Source organism: Rhinopithecus bieti, unplaced genomic scaffold (assembly GCF_001698545.2).
Source record: "Rhinopithecus bieti isolate Rb0 unplaced genomic scaffold, ASM169854v2 scaffold_39586, whole genome shotgun sequence".
NCBI lineage: Eukaryota > Metazoa > Chordata > Mammalia > Primates > Cercopithecidae > Rhinopithecus > Rhinopithecus bieti.
The window spans coordinates 893006-915773 of record NW_016816842.1 but is presented as its reverse complement, the minus strand read 5'-3'; the positions used below and the strand labels follow the sequence as shown (position 1 = coordinate 915773).

The 22768-nt window shown below is 47.5% G+C and overlaps 1 protein-coding gene across 1 annotated transcript in view; it reads right to left on the bottom strand.

Moving 5' to 3' along the window:
- ITGB5 (integrin subunit beta 5) overlaps window positions 1-22768 on the bottom strand; it is a 123211-nt gene that overhangs the window by 25697 nt on the left and 74746 nt on the right. Inside the window, exons 9-10 of the mRNA XM_017855327.1 lie at window positions 19584-19718; window positions 7373-7802 (exon numbers count right to left, since the gene is read on the bottom strand). Coding sequence (XP_017710816.1) covers window positions 7373-7802; window positions 19584-19718 — 565 coding nt within the window. The remainder of the gene's footprint in view (window positions 1-7372; window positions 7803-19583; window positions 19719-22768) is intronic.

Sequence of the window (22768 nt, the reverse complement as noted above, 5' to 3'; positions counted from 1 at the left end):
CCACCACCTTGGCCTCCCAAAGTGCTAGGGTTACAGGTGTGAGCCACTGCATCCAGCCCCCAGGGAGAAAAATGTACTCAGTGCCCCTGGTGGTAGGGCCCCTGCAAGGAGCTTTATAGACACTGTCCTGTTGGTTCCTCACAACTCCCTTCTGGGGTAGGTTTTTCCTCCTTATTTGATAAATAAAAAAATCTAGGTTTGCTGCATTGCCGCATTCCCGCATTCCAAAGCCATTTCTTTTCCATTATATAAGGAGGCCTCCAAAGGCTTTTGAAGTATTCCTGGGCAGGGGACAAAGAGAAACATCTCTGTGCTGGTTACTGACATGGTTTCTGGCAGCTCTGCCTATGTTATCATTGCCTAAGGAACATGCATTTTCCTTAGCCACCCTGTATGTAGTATCCTGCAGAAGTAATTACTACCACTCACAGGTGTCTCATTCCTTATGATGACAGTTATTGAAGAATCCTGTAACAAATTCTGTTCTCAGAGCCACCTGTTCCAAAATGGAACCGGACTCTCCTGGCCCTTACGGTCATGTACATATTTAGGATTTTTATATTAGGCGAGAGAAATTGCTATATTGGTTTCTGAAGCTCTGCCTTGGGGCTTCCTTTGGGAGAGAGGGGTCCTTTCTCTGGAAGATACATTTTGCATCCTTGTATTTGCTAGAAGCATCTGGATAAACATCAAACTGAGCAGAGATTAATGTATGTGGAAAAACCTGAAGAACTTCTAGGTGCTCCTACCAGGGGCACACAGTGGTGGTGATCCTGCCAAGAGGTCCCTTTCCTGGAGATTAAATATGTCCAGTCTGGGTTCATTCAAAAGGTACTTTTAGCTCAGGCCTATAATTCCAGCACTTTGGGATGCTGAGATGGGAGGATCCCTTGAGCCCAGGAGTTCGAGACCAGCCTGGGCAACATAGGGAGACCCTGTCTCTACTGTAAAACAAATAAACAAAAGGTACTTTTGGAGACCTCTGTCTTAGAGGTCACCTTCAAGACAGTCCTGTAACAAGCCATTTGTGAAATATGCCAATTGCAATGACAGAGATATAGCAGTAACCTGAGCCCCCAGGACAGCTGCCAGGCTACTGATTCTGAGTGTGAAAATTATATTATTAAAGAAAACAATATAAATATGGGGAGAAACACTTTTAAAACTGTATCTAGATAACTGTTGCCATGGCAGGTGTTTTGTTTGGCAAGAGTCAAGAAGCCTAGGATGTAGCCTTAATCTCAGGAGTGGCTTTAACTAGACAGGGTTAACAGAACTGTCTTTAACTAGATAGGGTTAACAAAACAGCCTTTAACTAGACAGGGTTAACAGAACTTTGCTAAATCGGCCGGGAACTGTTAGCCCAGACCCAGAACCCATGCTTGGATGCTGGTCCCGACCTACTAGGAATGATGCTACTACTAGTACCATGCTTCTTCTTCTTCTTCTTTTTTTTTTTACATTTGGGAGAGAACAGAGGATGCCCCTTGACTTCTAGTTGCCTGCCACATAATAATAAAAGATTCTTGCTCAAACTTTGGGTAAAATAAAGGTGAGATGTATACATGAGACCTTACTCAGAGGTGCTTTTGAGATCTTAAAGCCACAAGACCAAAAGGGCTCTGTTCAAAATTCTACACCTTATTTGATTTAAATTTCCTCATTATGTGGAACCGAAGAAGGAGGCTGACCATTGGCTAATGATTCAGTGTACTCCAGTGCAGTCATTTTAAGCATAGAGAAGGCTGAAAGCATCTGGGTTGAAACTGACCTCGACAGTGTACCACAAGGGAGTAGCTCAAATCCCAGAAAATACACTGTTTGGACACAGAAACCAACAAAGAAACTGAAAGTTTGAGCAAGAATCTTTTATTACATGAAAAACAACTGAACAGAACATGTCCTGCTTCTCATATTCTATGGGTCAATACTTTATGAGACTCAAAAGAAAACAAATCCTCATGATGGTCCCAGGAAGCTCCCCTCAAACACACAGAAACAGTTTGTGGACAGAACCATTCTCTAAGTCAAGCTGCCTCCAGAAACCGAGACATAAGAGCCCCAAGCTCACACACATTCCCATGACAATGTGTCACAAAAGTAATAACAGAGTTGTTCAATTGCTTCCAGACCTCAGTCAGATTTGTTCACTGCTCATTTTGATGACGGACAACATTTTGCAAACCTGGAATCTCTTGCACTTTCCCCCCAGCCCTGTCTTGGTAGGGGCAAGGACTGTAAGCCTCCTAATGATAAGAGAGTCCAGTGAAGTGGAAGGAGTTTCTCTGGGGTGACCCTACCTACTCTGGTCCTGGCTCTGCCTCAGCCACTTCTTCAAGTGCACCCCTCAACCCCACTCTGAAGACAGACCACAACCACACGATTTCCTTCCAAGACAGGCTGCAGGGAAGAGGGGGTGTAAAACTGTGAGAGAATGCTGAAGTCAGCTGCTTGGGAGTCTCTGAGTCAGCACCTTCAAGAGCAGAGTGGTGGCTGGGAAATAGGCTTCTCCGCCACAACTCCAGATGCAGCCGTGACCCAAGAGCTCAAAACCAACGCATGCAGTTCTGGAGTGTGAGCCTCATGCTGACCACAGGTGCCAAGGACCCAGGGACTGGAATTCCTTACCCATCCATTCACAGCCCCTCCTGAGCTGTAAGGTTTGAGAGACAAGGGCTGGTGCTATAACACTGTGCAAGAAGCCGCTACATGCACATATGTTATCAAGTCGTGCCTGGAGCTGGACTCAGTTTAAGTCCTTCCCAAATTGTCAAACAACAATGACCTCACTCCAGAAACTATTTTCTCCGGAAAGACTTGGATAGTGTCACGTTTCAACTAGTTGCTGCTTTTAAAGTGAAGAGGTGGAGAAGGCTAGTTGGGGTTGCAATGGAAAGACACTCAAAATGTTCTCATCAACGATTTACTAATTTAAATTCAAGTGTTCCTTAGGATATAATATTATAGGAAAAAAAGCACGATACAAAATTGTATGCGGCCATAAACACACATACACTAACTTAGAAGAAAGTTTAGAAGGAAATAAACTAATCTCTTAAAATAAGAGTGATGAAATTATGGATGATTTTAAAATTTCTTACTACTGCTCAGAATATTCTTGACCTAAGGCTAATCCCCCAACTCTCTGGCAAGGTCTTGACTGAGCACACAGCCTCAGAAGTGATGCACACAAAACAGCCTGGGTGAAAAGAGGTCTGGTTTCCCAGATGGTCCAAATTACTCCTGGTCACCAAGAAGATGGACAGCACCAACTGGCCACACATCCATCAACTTCCCTGTATTTTTCAAGTTTTCTCTAATGATTGTCTATGGCTTTCCTCGTGGGGAAGAAAAAAAGACATTCCATTCTGCAACCTCAGGGAAGTTAGTGACTTGAGGCATCGTTGATCTGGGAGCCTCAAGGGCTTGGCAAACCTCCGGTTTCTCTACCCCATGATGTGAGCATTTCCCAATCCTGCAGGATTGTATGGGGTGAAGGGAAGAGAAAGAGATAGAGCACCAGGGGTTTTTGGATATGAAGTCTGGCAGAATTCTGTAATGCAGGATTAACTCAGGACTGTGGGTTCTGATGATTGAGTAAAAAAGCTGCATGTTCACTCAGCTGTGGAATATTTCTGTTTCCAAAATGACCAGTTTTCCCCCACTGAGGGCCTCTCATACCTCATCTCCCACTTGCCCTGTCTCCCAGGCTGTGTACTCAGAGAAATGCCCAGTCTCAGTGAGATGGAGGAGGCATCTAACATCCACTGGGTCCTGTTCCCTACTGAGCACCAGGCCAGGGCCTTCATCTCTGTCTTCTCCTTCAATTCTCAAAATAATGCAGAAACAAGTGGTGTTGGCCCATCTTAGCAGACAGGAAAAGCCAAAGTCCAAGACAACCAAGGCCACAGCCTGATGAACTGTGGGGATGAAACGTGCACACAGCATCTGACTCAGACGCCCTTGCTCTCAGGCTGCATGGACACATGCAGGCTTCTAGGGTGAAGACATACCAGGGTTATTTCAGGCTCCTGAAGGGGAAGGAGAGACAATTTCTGTCATGTTTGTTAATATTTCTTTAAAAGAAAAGCTGCTAAAAAGCCTGCCAGGCTGCTTAGAACTTTTACTGTGGCTACTAAGAGGAATGGAAACTGCATTCCACCACCCCGGAATATTTTAGGCAAAGCCTGGGGACTGTCTGGGAGAAGGCGGGGCCCTCCTGCACACCGGGCAGCAGGTGTGGCCCCCCAGAGTGGTGCGGCACTGACTCATAGAGGAGCCGGCATTGGGTGTGTCTTCCTTTTGTGCCAGGCAACGTGCTGGGTGCTTCACACACATCTCTTATTCCTCATAACAACTCTGTGCCCAAGTCACACCAGCAGATACTGTATGATGGGACTTAGGCCCAGGCCTCCCGCTATTGAGCCCACACTTTTTCTACTAACCAGATAGAACCATCCAGCTAACACCAACCTATCATCACTCTGCTGGGGAAAGCGTTGATCCCTGTTGCATGCTTGGCATGTCAAATCCTGAGTTTTCCACCTACTTTACTCTGCGATGACATTACTAAGTCCTGCACTTTCCAGGGCAACTCAAGTTTTAGACATGCTGGTCCCATGACACCCATGGGTGTACTCACGCTTGTCTCATGGCAAAGTCTGCTCCAGGAAGCTTCCCTTGCTAATCTACGTCTGTGCAACCTTGCATGAAGGTACAATTCTTCCTCCCATAGGACGGAGTATCTGCACATTCCTGGTTTGCTTCAGATACACCTTGTGCTTTCTTTCCCAGCTGAACCCTTAGTTCCTTTCAAATCCACCCATCCCAATTGGAAGACCATTCTTAAGGAGGGAGCCCTAGAAACCACAGAATAAATGATGTGTAGAATAAACCACAGCCCTGCCTAAAACTGTTTTACTTACTACCTTTACAGGTTGCATGGTGTTGGATAAAATTTGAGATACAATTTTGAAGGATTTAATCAGAATGCAATACCAGAGTGGGAACTGCCAACTTGTCATTTAACTGGAATCAATGTAAAGTCCTGTGTTTAGATTCAGAAAATTAAGAGCTCCAAAACAACACACTAAAAAAGTACCTCTCCTTCTGAACCACAGTTCTAAAAAATAAAATAAATAAAACGCCTCTAACTTTTGGTAGTGAAGTTAAAAACCAGCTCGAGTGTACTGTGACTATTTAACAGAAAGAAAAGGTGGCCCGGGCACAGTGGCTCATGCCTGTAATCCCAGCACATTGGGAGGCCGAGGCCGGTGGATCACCTGAGGTCAGGACTTCAAGACCAGCCTGGCCAACATGGCGAAACCCCATCTCTACCAAAAAAATAGAAAAAAATAGCTGGGGTGGTGGTGGGTGCTTGTAATCCCAGCTACTCAGGAGGCTGAGATAGGAGAATCGCTTGAACCCAGGATGCACAGGTTGCAGTGTGCTGAGATCGCACCACTGCACTCTAGCCTGGGCGACAAAGCGAGACTTCATCTCAAAACAAAGAAAAAGGAAGGAAGGAAGGAAGGATGGAAGGAAGGAAGGAAGGAAGGAAGGAAGGAAGGAAGGACGGACGGAAGGAAGGAAGGAAGGAAGGAAGGAAAAGGGAAAGGGAAAGGAAAAGGAAAGGTGAATGTATTGTCAGGGTACATCCACGGAAGTGAAATGTCCAAATCACAGGAAATGAATGCTCCGCTGAACCCTGGACCAAGCCCTCATTATCCAGCACGACAAGTAACGCGCTTGATTCTATGAAGCATGCTTCACAAATGATAGCACCCTCAGACAAGGAAGAGACTTGGGGTGTCTAGCCTACATCAGAAGAGAGAACAGAGAACCATAAAGAAGCTTTCAGATGTTTGACAGCTTGTGACGTGGAAGAGGGACTCTAGAATGTCAACCATTGGGTGGAAGCTATTGAGAAACAAGTTTCTCTTCAATATAAAGAGGAATTCTGGACCGGGCACAGTGGCTTACGCCTGTAATCCCAGCACTTTGGGAGGCTGAGGTGGGTGGATCACTTGAGGTCAGGAGTTCAAGACCAGCCTGGCCAACATGGTGAAACCCCATCTTTACTAAAAATACAAAAATTAGCCAGGTGTGGTGGCGGGCACCTATAATCCCAGCTACTAGGGAGGCAGAGGTTGCAGTGAATCAAGATTGTGCCACTGCACTCCAGCCCAGGCAACAGAGTGAGACTCCCTTTTAAAAAAAAAAAAAGGCCAGGCGCGGTGGCTCAAGCCTGTAATCCCAGCACTTTGGGAGGCCGAGACGGGTGGATCACGAGGTCAGGAGATCGAAACCATCCTGGCTAACACGGTGAAACCCCGTCTCTACTAAAAAAAAAAAAATACAAAAAACTAGCTGGGCAAAGTGGCGGGCGCCTGTAATCCCAGCTACTAGGGAGGCAGAGGTTGCAGTGAATCAAGATTGTGCCACTGCACTCCAGCCCAGGCAACAGAGTGAGACTCCCTCTCAAAAAAAAAAAAAAAAAAGGATTTCTGACAGGAAAAAATAAGAGCCCCCAGAGATGTCCACATCCTAATCCCTGGACCCTGTGACTGTGTGGCCTTACATGGTGAAAGGGGCTGTGCAGGTATGAGTAAGCTGAGGACCTGGGGATAGGGAGACTTTCCAGGGTTCTACTGAGGGTCCCTTGTAACCACAAGGGTCCATAGGAGGGGGAGAAGGATGTGACAACAGAAGCAGAGGTCAGAGTTAGAGAGATTTGAGGATGTTACTCTGCTGGTTTTGAAAATGGAAGAAGGAGCTGCGAGTCAAAGAACATAGGTGGCCTCTAGGTACTGGAAAAGGCCGGGACACGAACTCTCCCCCGGAGCTTCTAAGAGGTGTGCAGCCCTGCTGGCACCTTGATTCTAGCCAAATAAGATCCATTTCAGACTTCTGGCCTCCAGAACTATAATGGATTAAATGTGTATCATTTTAAGCCAGCAGGTTTGTGGTGAGCTGTGGGAACAGCAATAAGATATGAATCCATTGGCTAAGGGGCAGATGGCCACTACCAGCTCCCATCCGAGGAGGCAATCAAGAGGCTGACCATCTCTACCTCTCAGGAATGCTGTGCAGGCCAGTCCTGCATGAATTGGGAAGTAAGGTGGATGACCCGCAGGCAGGCCCCTCAAACTCTGAGAGTCCACAATTTATGGCAATGCCTTCTGCTTTTGTATTCTGCACACTGGTCCCCACCTCCTGCCTGCGGGCGGCAAGGCTTGCCCACTGTCTTCTCCAAGGAGAGCCATGGTAGTGACACTTTCTACCACCACCGAGTAAAAGGCAGGCTTTGGGAGGGTGTCCTAACAGCATCCGGGCCTGGCTCAGAGCTAAAGCGCTTGCTGGGGACACTTACCTGAGCAGAGGACTCCCTTGTTCCTGGCACAGGAGAAGTTGTCGCACTCACAGAAAGGCCCATAGATCTTCCCGAACTCACTCTCGAAGCAGGAGCACTGGTTGCAGCTGCACTCCCCGCGCCCGCTGCACAGTGGCTTGCCCTCTGCCTCCCGGCACAGGTTCTGGTACACGCTGTGGTTCTCCCCATCCTGGCACTCACACCTGGTGCCCAGGTAGCCGAGGCTGCACTCACACAGGCCGCAGACATAGGTCCCGCTCCCGCTGCACCTGGCGCTGTTGGGTTCCAGCCCCACGCTGCAGCCACACATGCAGTTGTAGGTGACCCCCACCTCCAGGCTGTCCCGGAATCCCACCGGCCGCAGGGCAAACACGTGCTCTGTGTGTCTGCTGGGGCAGCTTCGGGCCTCCACTGACACCTCAAAAGATGCCTGGGCAGAAGGAAGAGAAGGGACATCATGGCTGTGGCAAGTCAGGGTCTCCCATTCACTCAGGGGCAGGGCCCTTGATGAAGAGCAGCTGCGAACTCCAGCCCTCTCCTTGCACACAAGTAGAACCACTGAGGTGGCCTGAGTAGGAAGAGACCTCAGAACCAGCAAGCTCCCACAATTCCTGGAGAAGAGAATGCACAGGTGGGCTCACGTTTGACAGACGATTTTTTAAACATTCATTATCTCTTTGCATCCTCATGATCCTGAGGAAATGAACCTCTGCAGAAAGGTACAGGGCTTCCTCGAGTTCACACAGTTCTTGTTCTCCCTTTCTTTTCTCTTTTATCGTATCCTCTTCCCAGCCCCACTGCAGATGCCTCTTCTCTGCTCATTTAAAAAGTCATTCAGTGGACAAATATTTCCTGGGCACTGCCTCTGTGCCAGGCACGATGCTAGATGCAGGAGCATGGTGGCACTCTCACAGGGTGCTGGGTGAAGGGGACCCACCTGGCCCACTGTAGAGAGGGCTCCGTGCCTGCTGGCAAAGGGCTCAGCGGACTCCAGAGCTTGTTCTTCAGACAACCCCGAGCCCCCCGTGCCCCAATTTCTCCTCTGTGAGTGCTTATCATAGCTGCATCTTTCACAACCCCCCATGCCGTGAGGTCCTAAAGACGAGTCGCCACTGATGAAATGCACTGTGCACATGGACAGACCTTTTCTTTTTAAACAGAATATATACGGAAATGTTTCTCATTCAGGAGCTTCTCACAGCTTGCCTTGGAAACAGGCTCAAGGTGGGCCTGGTTGGGTGGCGGATGGTGTGGGGGGGATGCCTGTCAGCTGCCCACAGGGCTGGGATGGAGGGAAAGCAAGGATGAGGCTTGGTCTGATTCAGGAACTAGAGCCTGACTCCCCCACCCTCTCCTCCTCACCCCCCTGAGGAGAGCCATGTGAGGTTTGAATCACCCAGCAGGTCCCTTGGAGCAAGGCACTGTGGATTCTATGAAGACACACAGACAGGTGGCCTGTGCACCCTGATGAAATGCCGTTGTGAAGTTTTACTCAGGGGTGGGTTCTCCCTTACTCCCTAAACAGACAGAGGCCTGGCCCATCCCACAAACGGACTCACTGGATCTGGGTCCAAATGTCTTTATTTTTCAAAAGGCTCCTCAGATCATTCTGAAGCTCAGAATAGGTTAGAAACCACTTTCAGCTATTACTATTCTTAATTCTATTATTTGGGTTGGAATAAAGCTTTTTTTTTTTTTTTTTTTGAGGTGGAGTCTCGCTCTATTGCCAGGCTGGAGTGCAATGGCATGCTCTCAGCTCACTGCAATCTCTACCTCCTGGGTTCAAGTAATTCTCCTGCCTCAGCCTCCCGAGTAGCTGGGATTACGGGTGCGTGCCACCACACCCAGCTAATTTTTGTATTTTTAGTAGAGATGGGGTTTCACCATGTTGGCCAGGATCTCCTGACCTCGTGATCCGCCCACCTCGGCCTCCCAAAGCACTGGGGTTACAGGCATGAGCCACTGCACCCAATCATTATAGCTAATTTTTAAAATGTCATCATTCACCTGATTTACTGGACAATCTTCAGGTAACAATGTTTTTGTTGTTGTTGTTGTTGTTTTGAGATAGAGTCTCTCTCTGTCACCCAGGCTGGAGTGCCGTGGCACCATCTCGGCTCACTGCAGCTTCTGCCTCCCAGGTGCAAGCGATTCTCCCACCTCAGCCTCCCAAATAGCTGGGATTACAGGTGCCTGCCACCATGGCTGGCTAATTTTTGTATCTTTGGTAGAGACATGGTTTCACTGTGTTGGACAGGCAGGTCAGCTTGAACTGCAAACCTCAAGTGATCCACCCGCATCAGCTTCCCAAAGTGTTGAGATCACAGGCGTGAGCCACTGTGCCCGGCCCACGATGTTCGTTTTTTGAGAACATTATAAATACCTGTTTCTAAACAAATAGATCCCTATTACTTTGAGATTTTTACTGGTTCTAAAAGGCCTCCCTTCAGATGCTGTGACATCTAAGGACACGGGGAGAGGGTAGAAGGTATGGGACTGAGCAGGAGGATAGATCCTGCTCTCTAAGTCCTGCAGAAAGTCCTGCATGGCAGCAAACTGCTGCTTCAAAGGCTTGATGACAGACGCCCAGGACTTGGCATTAGCCAAGAGGTTCAACAGGAGAGGCTTTTGGATAGGTGAGCTGAGGATAGCTAGGAGCGCAGGATCAGAAGACAATCGGGGGACCAGGCCAGCTGCACAGCTTGGGCTAGCTCCACCTCACCTTCCATCTCTGTGGGGTAGGAAGAGTAGGAGGAGGCAAAGGGGAAAGGTTGACAGAAACAACTCTGAGGCTAAGTTCCAAGGTCTCGAGGTACAGGGAGTCTCTCAAGGTAAGTAAAGATTCGATCCACTTGGACAATGAAATTGGTTAAAGGATAACACGAATAGGATGGGTGTACTGGCTCACGCCTGTAATTCCAGCCCTTTGGGAGGTCGAGGTGGGCAGACTGGGAGGATCACTTGAGGCCAGGAGTTTGAGACCAGCCTGGACAACATGGAAAAACCCCATCTCTACCAAAAGTATGAAAAATTAGCCCGGTGTTGTGGCACATGCCGGTGGTCCCAGCTACTCAGAAGGCTGAGGTGGGAGGACTGCTTGAGCCCGGGAAGGGGAGGTTGCAGTGAGCCATGATCATGTCACTGCACTCCAGCTTGGACGACAGAGTGAGATCTTGTCTCAAAAAGAAAAATACAAAACAAAACCAAACCACTAATAGTTATTAGTTGCCAAGTACCTACTATGTACCAGGCACTGTGCTGGACTTTTCTACAAGCATCTCTTTTAAATGCCCTAGAAGGAAGTGGCCTCATTTTACCAGAGAGAAAACAGGATTGGTGGATTGAATCATGGTCACACGGCTGATGAGGAGTGGGGCCAGGCCTAAAGCAGGGCCTGCGCTCTCCTTAGCGTATCACCTCCTAGAAGGGGGAATGAGGTCTACCTCATCGGGGTACAGAGGGAGAGCCAGCCTGGCTTACTAAAGGGACCCCTTGATGGTAATCCCCAAAGCGGTGACCAGAGGCATCTCTACATCTTTCTGCCATGGGCTGGGAATGATTTGAGCCTGCAGATGAGATGAGAGTGGGGACTATGCCTGCTCGAAGCCACCCATGGGGCCATCAAGAATGCAGAGGTGAATGGAGCTTTTGAGGAGCAGATGCCATTCCTCCCTTCTGAGGCCCAGAGAAACTTGCTTGCATCTCCTATTGCTACTTGCTGGAAGCTCCCACTACAGTGACATGCTTGAAGCTACCTGTAGCTTGCTTCAAGTTACAGCTGAAACCCTGTACTCCTAGGGCTACAACTTGCTGGACTTGTTCAATGAAAAGCCTGTGCCCCACAGAGGCATCTGCAGGTCAGAAACTGAATACACTACAGAGGAATGACCTGGACCAAGGGCCAAAGGCATTTAGTTATTGAAAGACTGTGGGGAGTGCACACCTGTGAGTATAACCTTCTCCCATGGAAACTTGCCTGCCTTGGGGTTAAAGCAATGAAAGTGAGAGTTAAGTCTCTAGAATCTTGCTGATGTGTCCGGGAGAAAGTGGGAGGTTAGAGCACCCCTAAAGTGCTGGTGCCCAATCACCAGCCTGTAGAAACACTCAGGCACTGTCTGCCCAGCTGGGCAAACAAGGAGGGCCCAGCTTTCAAGCAGGTCCTGAGGCCTTCCCCAGCCAAGGCTTCGGTCCAAGTGAGGTGCTATCTGTCTGGCCCTGTGCAGCCTGGAGTGCAGCCAGATGCCTGATAACCAGAGAATGTTCTGTCTGTTTCAGCCACTGGGTCTCAGCTCCTGCTGGGCACAGGAAGTGCTATAAAAAGCACTTCAGGACCAGCAAGGAAATCTGTTCGCTTACCCCTCCTTTCAGAGGGTCCATTTTCCCTACTGGATTTGGAAAGAGTCCAGAGAGGCTGGAAGGCAGCTGGAATGAGGCCTCTTCGAGTCCCTTCCCTGATTCCTGAGAACTTTAACTGATACTGAAGGCTCCCCAGTTCCTGGAGACTTTCCATTCACTCGCTCCAAGATTCCAGAGGAAGGTCACAGACACAGCAGCCCTCCCGCCCAGTCTTGTTATTAGAACTTCATTGGGATTCTCCTAGTTCCCCTGTGGGGCTGCTGGCCTGATGTACCCTTTCAAAAGGGCTGCCCAGCCCCCACCCAAACCCACCAGATCCAGGGCTATCCAATGCAGATGCCAAATCCACTCAGATCTCAACAAAAAAGGAGCTGGGATGGGCACAGGCTACAGGGCCCCAAGGAGTGGACAGGAGCAGGGAGGGGGTGCTGTGAGAAGTCCACGACAGGGTTCACTGGCTGCTTTGTGCTGGGCGTCCGTGCTAGCCTCACAGCCAGCCACTTGCATACTGATTTGTTGAAGCCAGTTCCTAAGTAAACTGACTTCTGATGGTTGGTGTAGGATAAAGGGAGGAAAATTAGGGAAACAATTGAAAACTGGGAAAGAGAATCTCATTGGATTTGGGGCTTTCAAGGTTTGATTTAAGCCTACTCCTCTTTGAGGACCTCCCTGCCCCTCAGCCCCTCAGGGGCTGGGATGTCTGCTTCTTGCTAGACATCTATCTTGACCCAGAGCACACAGGGTTGTCACAGAACCACAGCCTGCACCTCCTCCACCTCTGCAGGAAGCTGTGATAATGAGCAGGCGAGGTCCATCTGGCTGCCCCTCACACGGGCTGTGTCCTTGTCCACAGGCCAGACCCTGAGATCCCTGATGACAGCTGAACCCTGCCTGCTTTTCCTAATCCTTCTTCTCCAGGGGCGTCCCCAGACCCTCCAGCTATGCTCGGTATTCTTGTCTACCCCCACCACCATTCCCTGACTTGCCCATAGCCCTCTCAACTCCTGCCACCAAAGAATGGAACCCACTTACCAAACAATGGCCAGACCCCTTAGGTTGGCGGGTATATTTCACCACTGTGGCCCAAGCCAGCCACTCTCCCCTCCCTCCTCAGCCCACTCCTCTTGCCTCCATGGCCATCACCATCAGCTGCTTTCCCCCACTGGCCAAAGGACGATGCTCTTCACACCCTAGCAGACATATCTTGCCAATATGCACAAGGCAGGCCCACTGATGGGACTAGCCCACCCCCCCTTTCTCTGGGAAACTCCTACTGGTGCTCTGAGCCTCAGCTCCAACAGCTCCCTCTGCAGTGCTGGGCCCTTCTTCCTTGGCTTCCTGCAGTGCCACACCTGGCTTTCCCACAGCACTTGTCACCCTCTACGGGGCTGACTCCTCTGCACATTATTTCCTCCACTAGATCCCTGATCTGTGGCCTCATCTGTCCATCCTGAGTGAGCATGGGATTTGGTACATAAACACTTACTGAGTACGAGTGGATGTCAGCACAGTCACTGGCAAGTTCTGAAATGTATGGCTTTGGGACACACGTCCAGAGGGACATACACACTCAGTAGCACCCTTGCTTGCCAAAGCCCAACTGTCAATGCTTTGGAGACAGTTCAGCCTGAGAGAAGGGATGGAAAGTTTGCCTTCTTGGGCCAGGGTTAAGAAAACCAGACTGGTCCCAGCTGTAAGTGCACCCCTTCTGTCTTGGGGATCAGAGGAATTGACAGACCCCTCTCCTTCATCGCAAAGGGAAAGCCCCTCAACTCCCCGTGCCAGGGCCGGCTCCCTGGCATATATATGCCTGTGCAGTCACAAGGGCCCCCACTCAGAAGGGCCCATGCTTGCTTTAATGCTCTGTGGTTGCTGTGCTGGAATTCTTAATGATTTTTGAACACGGACCCCATATTTTCATTTTGCACTGGGACCTACAAATGATGGAGCCAGTTCTGCCCCGATGGCCTTCAGCTCTCCTCAAGAGAGCTGCCTCTCCTGGCCTGCATGGCCTGGTGTGGCCCTTGTGAACAGAATCATGTCTGGCTCTGAAGAGCAGAGTGGCCACTGCCCTGTGCCAGCCTGTCTTCGTCCACAGAAAACAAAAACCCCACAGCCCTCGCAGTGGAGCTGAGGCCATGTGACCGTGGCCCTTGGACAGCAAGACAACAACACTGGGACAGTGAGGAGAAACAAAGGGCCAGCTCGGGTCAGTCGCCTAGGGCCCCTGCGGTTCCCACAGGGCTGTGGCCCATCCAATCCCACAGGAAGAGCTGTCAAAGGTGCCGGCCTGAGCAGAAGTTCCCCTCTTCTTTAGTGTCACTTCGAATGCTCTAAAAACCACTTCAATACATCTGAGATTTTCAGAGCATTTGAAAATCATGTAAAATCTTTTCAAGTTCTGGACAATTTCCCCATTTTTCTGAGGTATCCCAGTAAAAATCAAAATCTGTACACTAGAGTGTCCATCTGTAAGTGGCCATGACACCACTGTATGCTTCCTAGAAGCTGTTACTCCCAAAGTGTGTGAGGCACAGGGCAAACACATGCCCTGTGGCCTCAGAAGCAGCCCCCAACTTGGCTCCTGATACTTGAGGCTTCTGGCACGCTTCTCAGGCCCCACTTTGAGTCTTTGTTTTTCATACATAAAATGGGGAAGGAATAGCTCCCTTACAAAGCTGCTGTAAGAGGCAGACAGCAACAGTAATGCCCCCACCACAGTAAGGGGCACGTTGGACAGGGCACATTGGATGTCCCCATTCCATGCAAACAAATATACTTTGCTCTGTAATGGGGAGGCAGTGATGAGCGAGATGACCTGGTGTGGAGGGGGAACGACCTTGGTTTGGCTTGTGAGTTCACTGCCTCTTAGCTGGGGGAGCTGGGGCAGGTCACGCTCATCCTCAAATCCCAGGCTGCCTGTCAGCAGTGCGCAAGCGCTGGGCTCCCCACATGGTGCAGGGGGGCTCAGTCAGCAGCACTCTCCCGTGGAGGCTCCTGTTCCTCAGGATCGTACTTTGTGCTGGTAGAGTCCTTTGAAATAGGTTTGGCAGAATAGAATTGTGGGCACTAAGAAGCCGGATAAAGGTGGTGAGGGAGCTGGCTTCAGAACAGAAAGCCCTGGCTTTGAATTTTCACGTCGACACTTACAGGCTATGTACCTGTAAGTGTACATAGTATGAACCTGTATGCTTCGTGCCTCAGTCTTCCCCATCTGTCAGCATGAATAACAATGCCTTCCTTCCAGAGAATTAGTGACCACAGATTGCTCATTGTCTAGATTGCTTCTGGTCCTTCCCAAGACTAACTGTATTCCTGCTTTCCATGAGGAACCCCAATATATTTAGAATGACTTTCTCCTTTTCACTTTGGGCAACATAAATTGGCTTCAGTTTTTTTGCATCTGAAAATAGTTCTGACTTTACAATCATACTATCAACAAACGTTAGTTCCTTTGACCTTCCTAGCTCTAAACAATTCATCATGATAATTGCTTATCACTTTTCTTTTTCAAAAAGAGCTGGGCTGGGCACAGTGGCTCATGCCTATAGTCCCAGTACTTTGGGAGGTTGAGGCAGGAGGATCACTTGAGGCCAGGAGTTCAAAACGATTCTGGGCAACATAGCGAGACTCTGTTTCTACAAAAACAGCAACAACAACAAACCCACAAAGAAATTAGCTGGGCATGGTGGTGCAGGTCTGTGGTCCCAGCTACTTGGGAGACTGAGGCAGGAGGATGCCTGAGCCTTGGAGTTGGAGGTTACAGTGCACTATGATCAAGCCACTGTACTGCAGCCTGGGAACCAGAGTAAGACCCTGTCTCTAAAGCTAAAAAAAAAAAAAAAAAATACAAAAAATAAAGAAATAAAGAACTGAATATAGAACTCCAAGTGTGAGGTTTCAAAATATCTCTATTAAATACAGCTTCAACTGGCATTACTTTTTATTTATTTATCTTTTTTCTTTTCTTTCTTTTTTTTCTTTTTTTTTTTGAGGAGGAGTCCTGCTGACACCCAGGCTGGAGTGTGGTGGTGTGATCTCGGCTCACTGGAACCTCTGCCTCCCAGGTTCAAGCAATTCTCTTGCCTCAGCCTCCCAAGTAGCTAGGAGTACAGGTGCACATCACCATGCCTGGCTAATTTTTGTATTTTTAGTAGAGATGGGGTTTCACCATGTTGGCCAGGCTGGTCTTGAACTCCTGACCTCAGGTGATCTACCTGCCTCAGCCTCCAAAAGTGCTGGGATTACAGGCATGAGCCACTGCGCCCACCCTGTTATTTATCTTTTTTTTTATTTATTTAAGACAGGGTCTCACTCTGTCACCAAGGCTGGAGTACAGTGTCCCAGTCATGGCTCACTGCAGCCTCAACTTCCCGTGCTCCAGCAATCCTCCCACCTCAGCTTTTCAAGTAGGTGGGACCACAGGTGCTCCCCACCATGCCCAGCTGATTTTTGTATTGTAGGGAGAGACTGGGTTTTGCCATGTTGCCCAGGCTGGTCTCAAACTCCTGAGCTCAAGCTATCAACAAGCCTTGGCCTCCCAAAATGCTGGGATTATAGGTGTGAGCCACTGTGCCCAGCCATTACTTTTTTTTTTTAAGAGACGGGGTCTCACTCTGTTATCTATGCTAGAATACAGTGGTGTGATCAGGGCTCACTGCTGCCTTGAACTCCTAGGCTTAAGCCATCCTCCCGCCTCAGCCTCCTGAGTAGCTGGGACCACAGGTGTGCACTACCATGCCTGGCTAGTTTATTTTCTGTAGAGATGGGGGTCTCATTTTATTGTCCAGGCTGGTTTCAAACTCCTGACTTCAAGTGATCCTCCCGCCTTGACCTCCCAAAGTATTGAGATTACAGGCATGAGTCACTGCGCCTGGCGGACTTTTTTTTTTTTAATCACTGTTTATTTACATTGAGCCTTTGAGCCATTATAATCGGCCAGATGTTTTTCTTTTACTATCAAACCAAGTTTCCTATATCCTAGTAATATTCTGAACTAAAATGTAAGACATTAATCTTCATGATTTCAATCCATCTCAATTTTGAAAAATATTTTTAAATCTTGGTCTTCCTGCTTTATAACATAAGCTGTTTTCTGCAGCTCTGCGGCCTTCCCACATTTGATAAGCAGGTCTCCTATGAGTTTAACCCAAGCCAATGATAAACACAACAGACAAAAGACATTGGAACCTCAGTCAAGTCCTCCCTCTGGCTGCATTATCAACACTCTGAGACAGCATGCTCACCCAGCTACAAATCCGCATAATTGTGCTGTTGTCAACTCATATTATTAAATATTTGCCTTATTTATAAGGATGTCATTAGAAATTGTCAAGAGCCTTCCTGAAACCTGGTGTATGCTAGATTAGATAGTCCATCCCTCTCCCTTCTCTTTTTCATCATACCTGTTTCTCCAAGTAAAGGGTTCCTTGTTTGGGTATATTTCCCACTTCATCCTTCAGCTTTCCTGACATGGTGCACCAAACATTCCACCCACAGATCTATAGAATTCACTTACATGTTGTTGGGTCTGCCTCATTATCGATTTTTTTTTTTTTTTTTTTTTTTTTTTTTGAGAGCGGAGTCTCCGCCTGTGCACCCGCAGGCCTGGAGTGCAGTGGGCAGGAAGCTCGGCCTCACCCGGGGCAAGGCCTGCCTTGCCATGGTTCATGCATTCTCTGCTGGCCTCAGCTTCCGGCCGAGAGCCTGGGACTACAGGCGCGCCACCATCATGCCCAGCTAATTTTTTTTGTATTTTTTAGTAAGAGATCATGGGGTTTCACCTTTGTACGCCAGGATGGTCTAAGATCTCCCTGACCTCCATGATCGCGCCCCCGCCTCCCGGACTCGTCCAAAGTGCTGGGATTACAGGGCTTTGAGCCCCACGCCCCCAGCCTTATTTCATTTTTTATAACTATCTCTTTAAACCCTGTCCTGTAACTGTAAAGCATTAGTGTTTTGTTTTGTTTTGTTAATCATCTAGATTGAGTAATCATTATAATGGATGAAAACAACATAAATACATTGCAACTTCCTACAATTATTAAAAATCAACGGTAAAATGTTATTGGAAGTACCTCTTTAATGAGATAAGGCTTTCCCCCAGATGTAAAATAATATTAATTATTGCTAAACAAGACAGGGATTCACATCAATTATATTTCTATTTTTCACTTGTAGAGATTTAAACACAAGAAAAGTTCACATTAATAGAAAGATGGGAACAGGAGTTTTTTTAACAGCAATGTCACCTTGTTCTATGAATGTCTTCTGAGTTAAAAGCCATAAATAATCATTTGTGGGCAGACGCGGTGGCTCACACCTGTAATGCCAGCACTTTGGGAGGCTGCCATGGAAGGATCCCTTGAGCCCAGAAGTTCGAGACCAGACTGAGCAACATGGTGAAACTCTGTCTCTACTAAAAATACATAAATTAGCCAGGTGTGGTGGTGCATGCCTATAATCCCAGTTACTTGGGAGGCTGAGGCATGAGACTCGTTTGAATCTGGGAGGCGGAGGTTGCAGTGAGCTGAGATCATGCCACAGCACTCCAGCCTGGGTGACAGAGCAAGACTCTTTCTCCAAATCAATCAATCAATCAATCATAATCATTTGTAATGACTTATCATCTGACAGTTTGATTAGGCCTTCTTTCAAGCTTGTTAAAAGCAAAATAAACTTGGAAACAACATGTCTTAGAAAAGGCCTTGCTAGCCAGTCATGAGAGGCTTTCATTTTCTCAACTTCCATATGATATTTTGAACTGTCCCTTTATTTGGGGGAGCGAGGCACTGCAGTAAGATTTGGGAAGGGTAAGAGGTATGTTTGTGTGTTGTGAAGTGGGTGAGGGACAAGTGTGAAGACGGGATGGGAGAGGATCTACAGTGGAATGTGGAGAAGCCTGAGGAGACCACTGCTACCAGCCACGAGACTGTCCCTGTCTCCGCAAGCTCTTTCCCTGAAGCCAGGGGATGAGTCAGCTTATATCCGCCTTGGCCGTCATGAGTGCTATGAATGCCAAGAGGATATAGCCATCTATTTGTAAGGTCTCTATAGTTTTTCTGTTTCTAACTAGATTCTTTTAAGTGTGAAAGAGAATTATCCCTCACTGGTCTTCTGTTTACTGAGCACTGGACCTATCAACAAAGCAAGTCAGGAATGGAGCTGATGACCTGCTTCCAGCAGCAGGACTTCCAGAAGATGTGTGGCTAGCTGTCCATCACCACTCACTGGCCTCTGTGCCCGTGTCTGTGTCTGTGTTCTTGTTGCTCACATGTCCTCCTCCCTGCTCCCTCACTCAAGTCCTTGGTTTAGTGCACAGGTATACATCTTCATACATCATTTGAATAAACTTAATCTGGACAAGGCATCTGTGTCCTCCATTCCTGTAGAGTCATCCATTCTATTTCACCAAACAGAATGGGGGGAGTGGCTTTCTTTACATTTCACAGAAAGGAAAAGTGAGGGTCAGATTATCCAAGGAACACAGCTATTTGCAGAAGACTAGGAATGAAGGCCAGGTCTCCTGGATTCCCACCTGTACTCTTCCTCCTGATTACAACTGTGTCAAGCTAAGAGGATAATGGTTTAAAACACCAAAGTCACACTGCTAACCCGAGAAAGCCTCAGGTGCCAATGTGCTGAGGGCTGCCTATTGACTGGGCTCTTTTAACAAGTTCACCTGAGACTCTGAACACATCATGCAAAACAGGCTTAGGAGACTCCTCTGGGATGCTGAATTGGAAAACAAAATATAAATTCTGAAAGGACTCTAATAAGTCACAAAAATTATTAGAACCCAAAGACTGATGACCAATGCTAATAAGAGTTCATACAAACTTGGGGTGAGACTTACCGTGTCCCCAATCTTCAGGCCCTCACACTTCCTCTGACCAGGGTAGGATACCCCATCTTGGCAGGTAGCAGTAAAGAAGAGATTAAGATCTTCAGGCTGATCCCAGACTGACAGCTCCACTTTAGACCGGATACTCTGAACAGAGAGAGAAAATGAAGCCCAACCATTTAATAAAGGCTGTGGCTGAGGTGCTCCCACACTGGTTTTCTGAGGCCCACGTGGCTTCCTCTAACTCAGGAACCCCAAGCCAAGGGAAGAGCCCGTGAGCTTGGTTCCCTGGCCCTCCCTCATCCTTTCCCTTCTCTCTGCACTCACACAACATCTTGCTAGACCCAGCCTGAGGTCTCCCTCTGTGAGTTTGGAGAAGTTGATAATGGTCGACCTGCCATATGATATTATCTGCTTCAAATGGGTTATGCCCCATCCCCTGCTTGCTTCTCCAGAGCCACCTCTCATCCCCACCCTTGGCTTCAGACATGCAGTTCCTCAGTCTTGGAGTGTGCACTCCAGGCTTTGAGCCTTTCCGTGTACCCAGGGTAATGATCCTTTGCACAACGGCTCCTCTCCTTCCTCCTCCTGGCTGGCTCCTTATCATCCTTCAAATCAGCTCAGCAGGCACTTTCTCCAGGAATCCACCGTATCATTCACATCCATACCTATCCCCATCAGATGAGGTCCATATATCTGAGTTTGAAACTACATAATGAGAGAATCCAATCTTATGTGTGGATTACATCCTCAAGCCAGTGAATCAAACAAAAATCAAGTCAAAATTACCTATCAGAACAGAAATAAATAAAGACTAAGAACATCAAGTGTTGGAAAGGATGTAGAGCAACTGGGGCTCCCCAACCCTGCTGGTGGGAGTGAAAATTGGTGCAACCCTGTAGAAAGCCATTAGGCTATATCTACTAAAGCTTAGGCCAACCTCAGACCTAGCATTCACCCGGGATTATACCCAACAGAAGTGTATGCGTCACCAAAAAGACATGGACAAGAATGTTTACAGCAACACTGTTGTAATAGCTAGAAACTGGAAATTCCTCAGGTGCCTATCAATAGTAGAATGGATTTTTAAAAATTGTAGTATGTTCATACAGTGGAATAACATACAGTAATAACAAAATATGACTACATGTAATAATATGGATAAATCTGACAAATATAACATTACTAGAAAGAAGGCAGAGACAAAGGCATATATATCGTATAACTCTATTTATATGAAATTCAAAAACAGGCAAAATTAATGGTTGCCCTTGAGGGATTGTGATGGAAGAGGGCAGAATAGGGACTTCTAGACCTTGCTAATGTTCTGTGTGTTTGACCTGGGTGCTGGATACTCAGGTTTATTTAATTTGTGAAAAGTTTGTGAAATTTTCTGTATGTCTATTAGTTTAAAAAATTGTCCTTGTGACACATGCCTGTAGCTACTCAGGGGGCTAAGGCAGGAAGATTGCTTAAGCCCAGGAGTTCAAGGCTGCAATGAGCTATGATCATGCCAGTGCACTCCAGCCTGGGCGACAGAGTGAGACTGTTTCTTAAATAATAATAATAATAATAATAATAATAATAATTTCCTTGAAAATCTCTAAGGAAGATGCCACTTTGGAGACTGAGGCCAAATGAAGTAAGCAGCTTTTATTCAGAGGTCATATTTTACCAGAAAATTTAAAACAACTGTCTGTTTATACACTCAACACACAGTACAGCAAGATGCACCCATATGAGAGACAAGGACACCAACATCCGCAGATAGCCCTGCAGATTCCCTCTCCCTTCTCGGGTGCACTCTAGGGAGCGTGGCAGTTGGACAGAACAGCAGACAGACTTGCCTCTTGCTCTTGTGGGTTTTCTGTCTTTCTCTTTTTTGCTGAGCATGTAGTGCTAAAGTTGAATAACTGAAATATGCAGTTTTCCAGCAAATTAACAGCTTGTTGAAAATACTTTCTGCAAAAAAAAATTCTCTCCCTTTGCAACAAATTATCTAAGTGCTTCTACAACTCTAAAAATACGATCCGTCTTAAATCCACTTCCCTTTGCAACTTGCCAGCCTTAACTGGCCAAGGGTCACAAAAGCGCCACTCAATACACACCGCACTCTCCTGCTGCCTGTGATTAGTTATTTACAGAACTGTCTTCCCTACCATGTTGTGAAGTCCAAGGGCTGTATCATAGATCTCTCTGGGACTTAGTACAATCTGTTGTGGAATGAATAAACGCATGGACGTGTAGACAGATGAATGTTTTAGCAGCTATGCTAAGGTCTCAGGCCAAGTAGATGAAAATATTTCTCAAGACAAATATTAAAAAATAAATTTATAACTGTGAATAAGTATGCGGATGAGATAAAACAGTATCGTAAAAGAGCTGAAGAGTGAAGGAATGTAAAAAATTACTTGGGAACGATCACTTGAAATATGGGGGCCCTGTGGTTCACAAATAAAACTTTGGAAGGAAGCACCGGCACTCCCCAGCAAGGTCGGCCCAAGCTGCCACTCGAAAGTCCCAAGGGAGGATCTGGGAGAGGATCTGGGAAAAAACAAGAGGGACTTGGACTCCTACTCTGTGAGTCAGCAACTAAGAATTAGATGGAAATGGACTCCTATGTTCTACTCAGGCCATAGGCCCCATGTTCTGATGTGAAGTTTGTATTATTCCTGCTACCCACAGAGTCTCTGGAATCAGAAACTCTTAAGACATTTCAGGCAGCAGGAACCATGGAGATGATGCAGCCCAAACCTCTCGTGTATGGAAGCTGGAAGTCAGGGCAAGGAAAAGGTGGCCTGGGACGACTCTGCTGCACAGGACCGGGTGCAGGCCTTCTCCACCCATCCCAGGGCTCTTTCTAATCCCCACACCTGATACGCACTTCTTTCTTTGGAAATTGGCTGTCCACAGAAAAGGTAAAAAACAAAAATAAAAAAATAAAAAGGAATTTGGCTCTGTGACTTTGGAAAGAGATTGTCAGGTTGTATCCTGGTTGTAAGGGTCTCTACCCCCAAAACTATGAGTGCTGGAGGGCAGGACTGTGTTTTGCTCACTATTTTATTTCCAAGGTGCAGCACGATCCCTGCCACACATTAGGCTGTTAGTATATATCTGTTGAATAAATGAACGAATGGAGTATAAAATATAGTAGAGGGTCAAAGTGCAGTTCTTACTCATGAAGACTTTTATGTGTG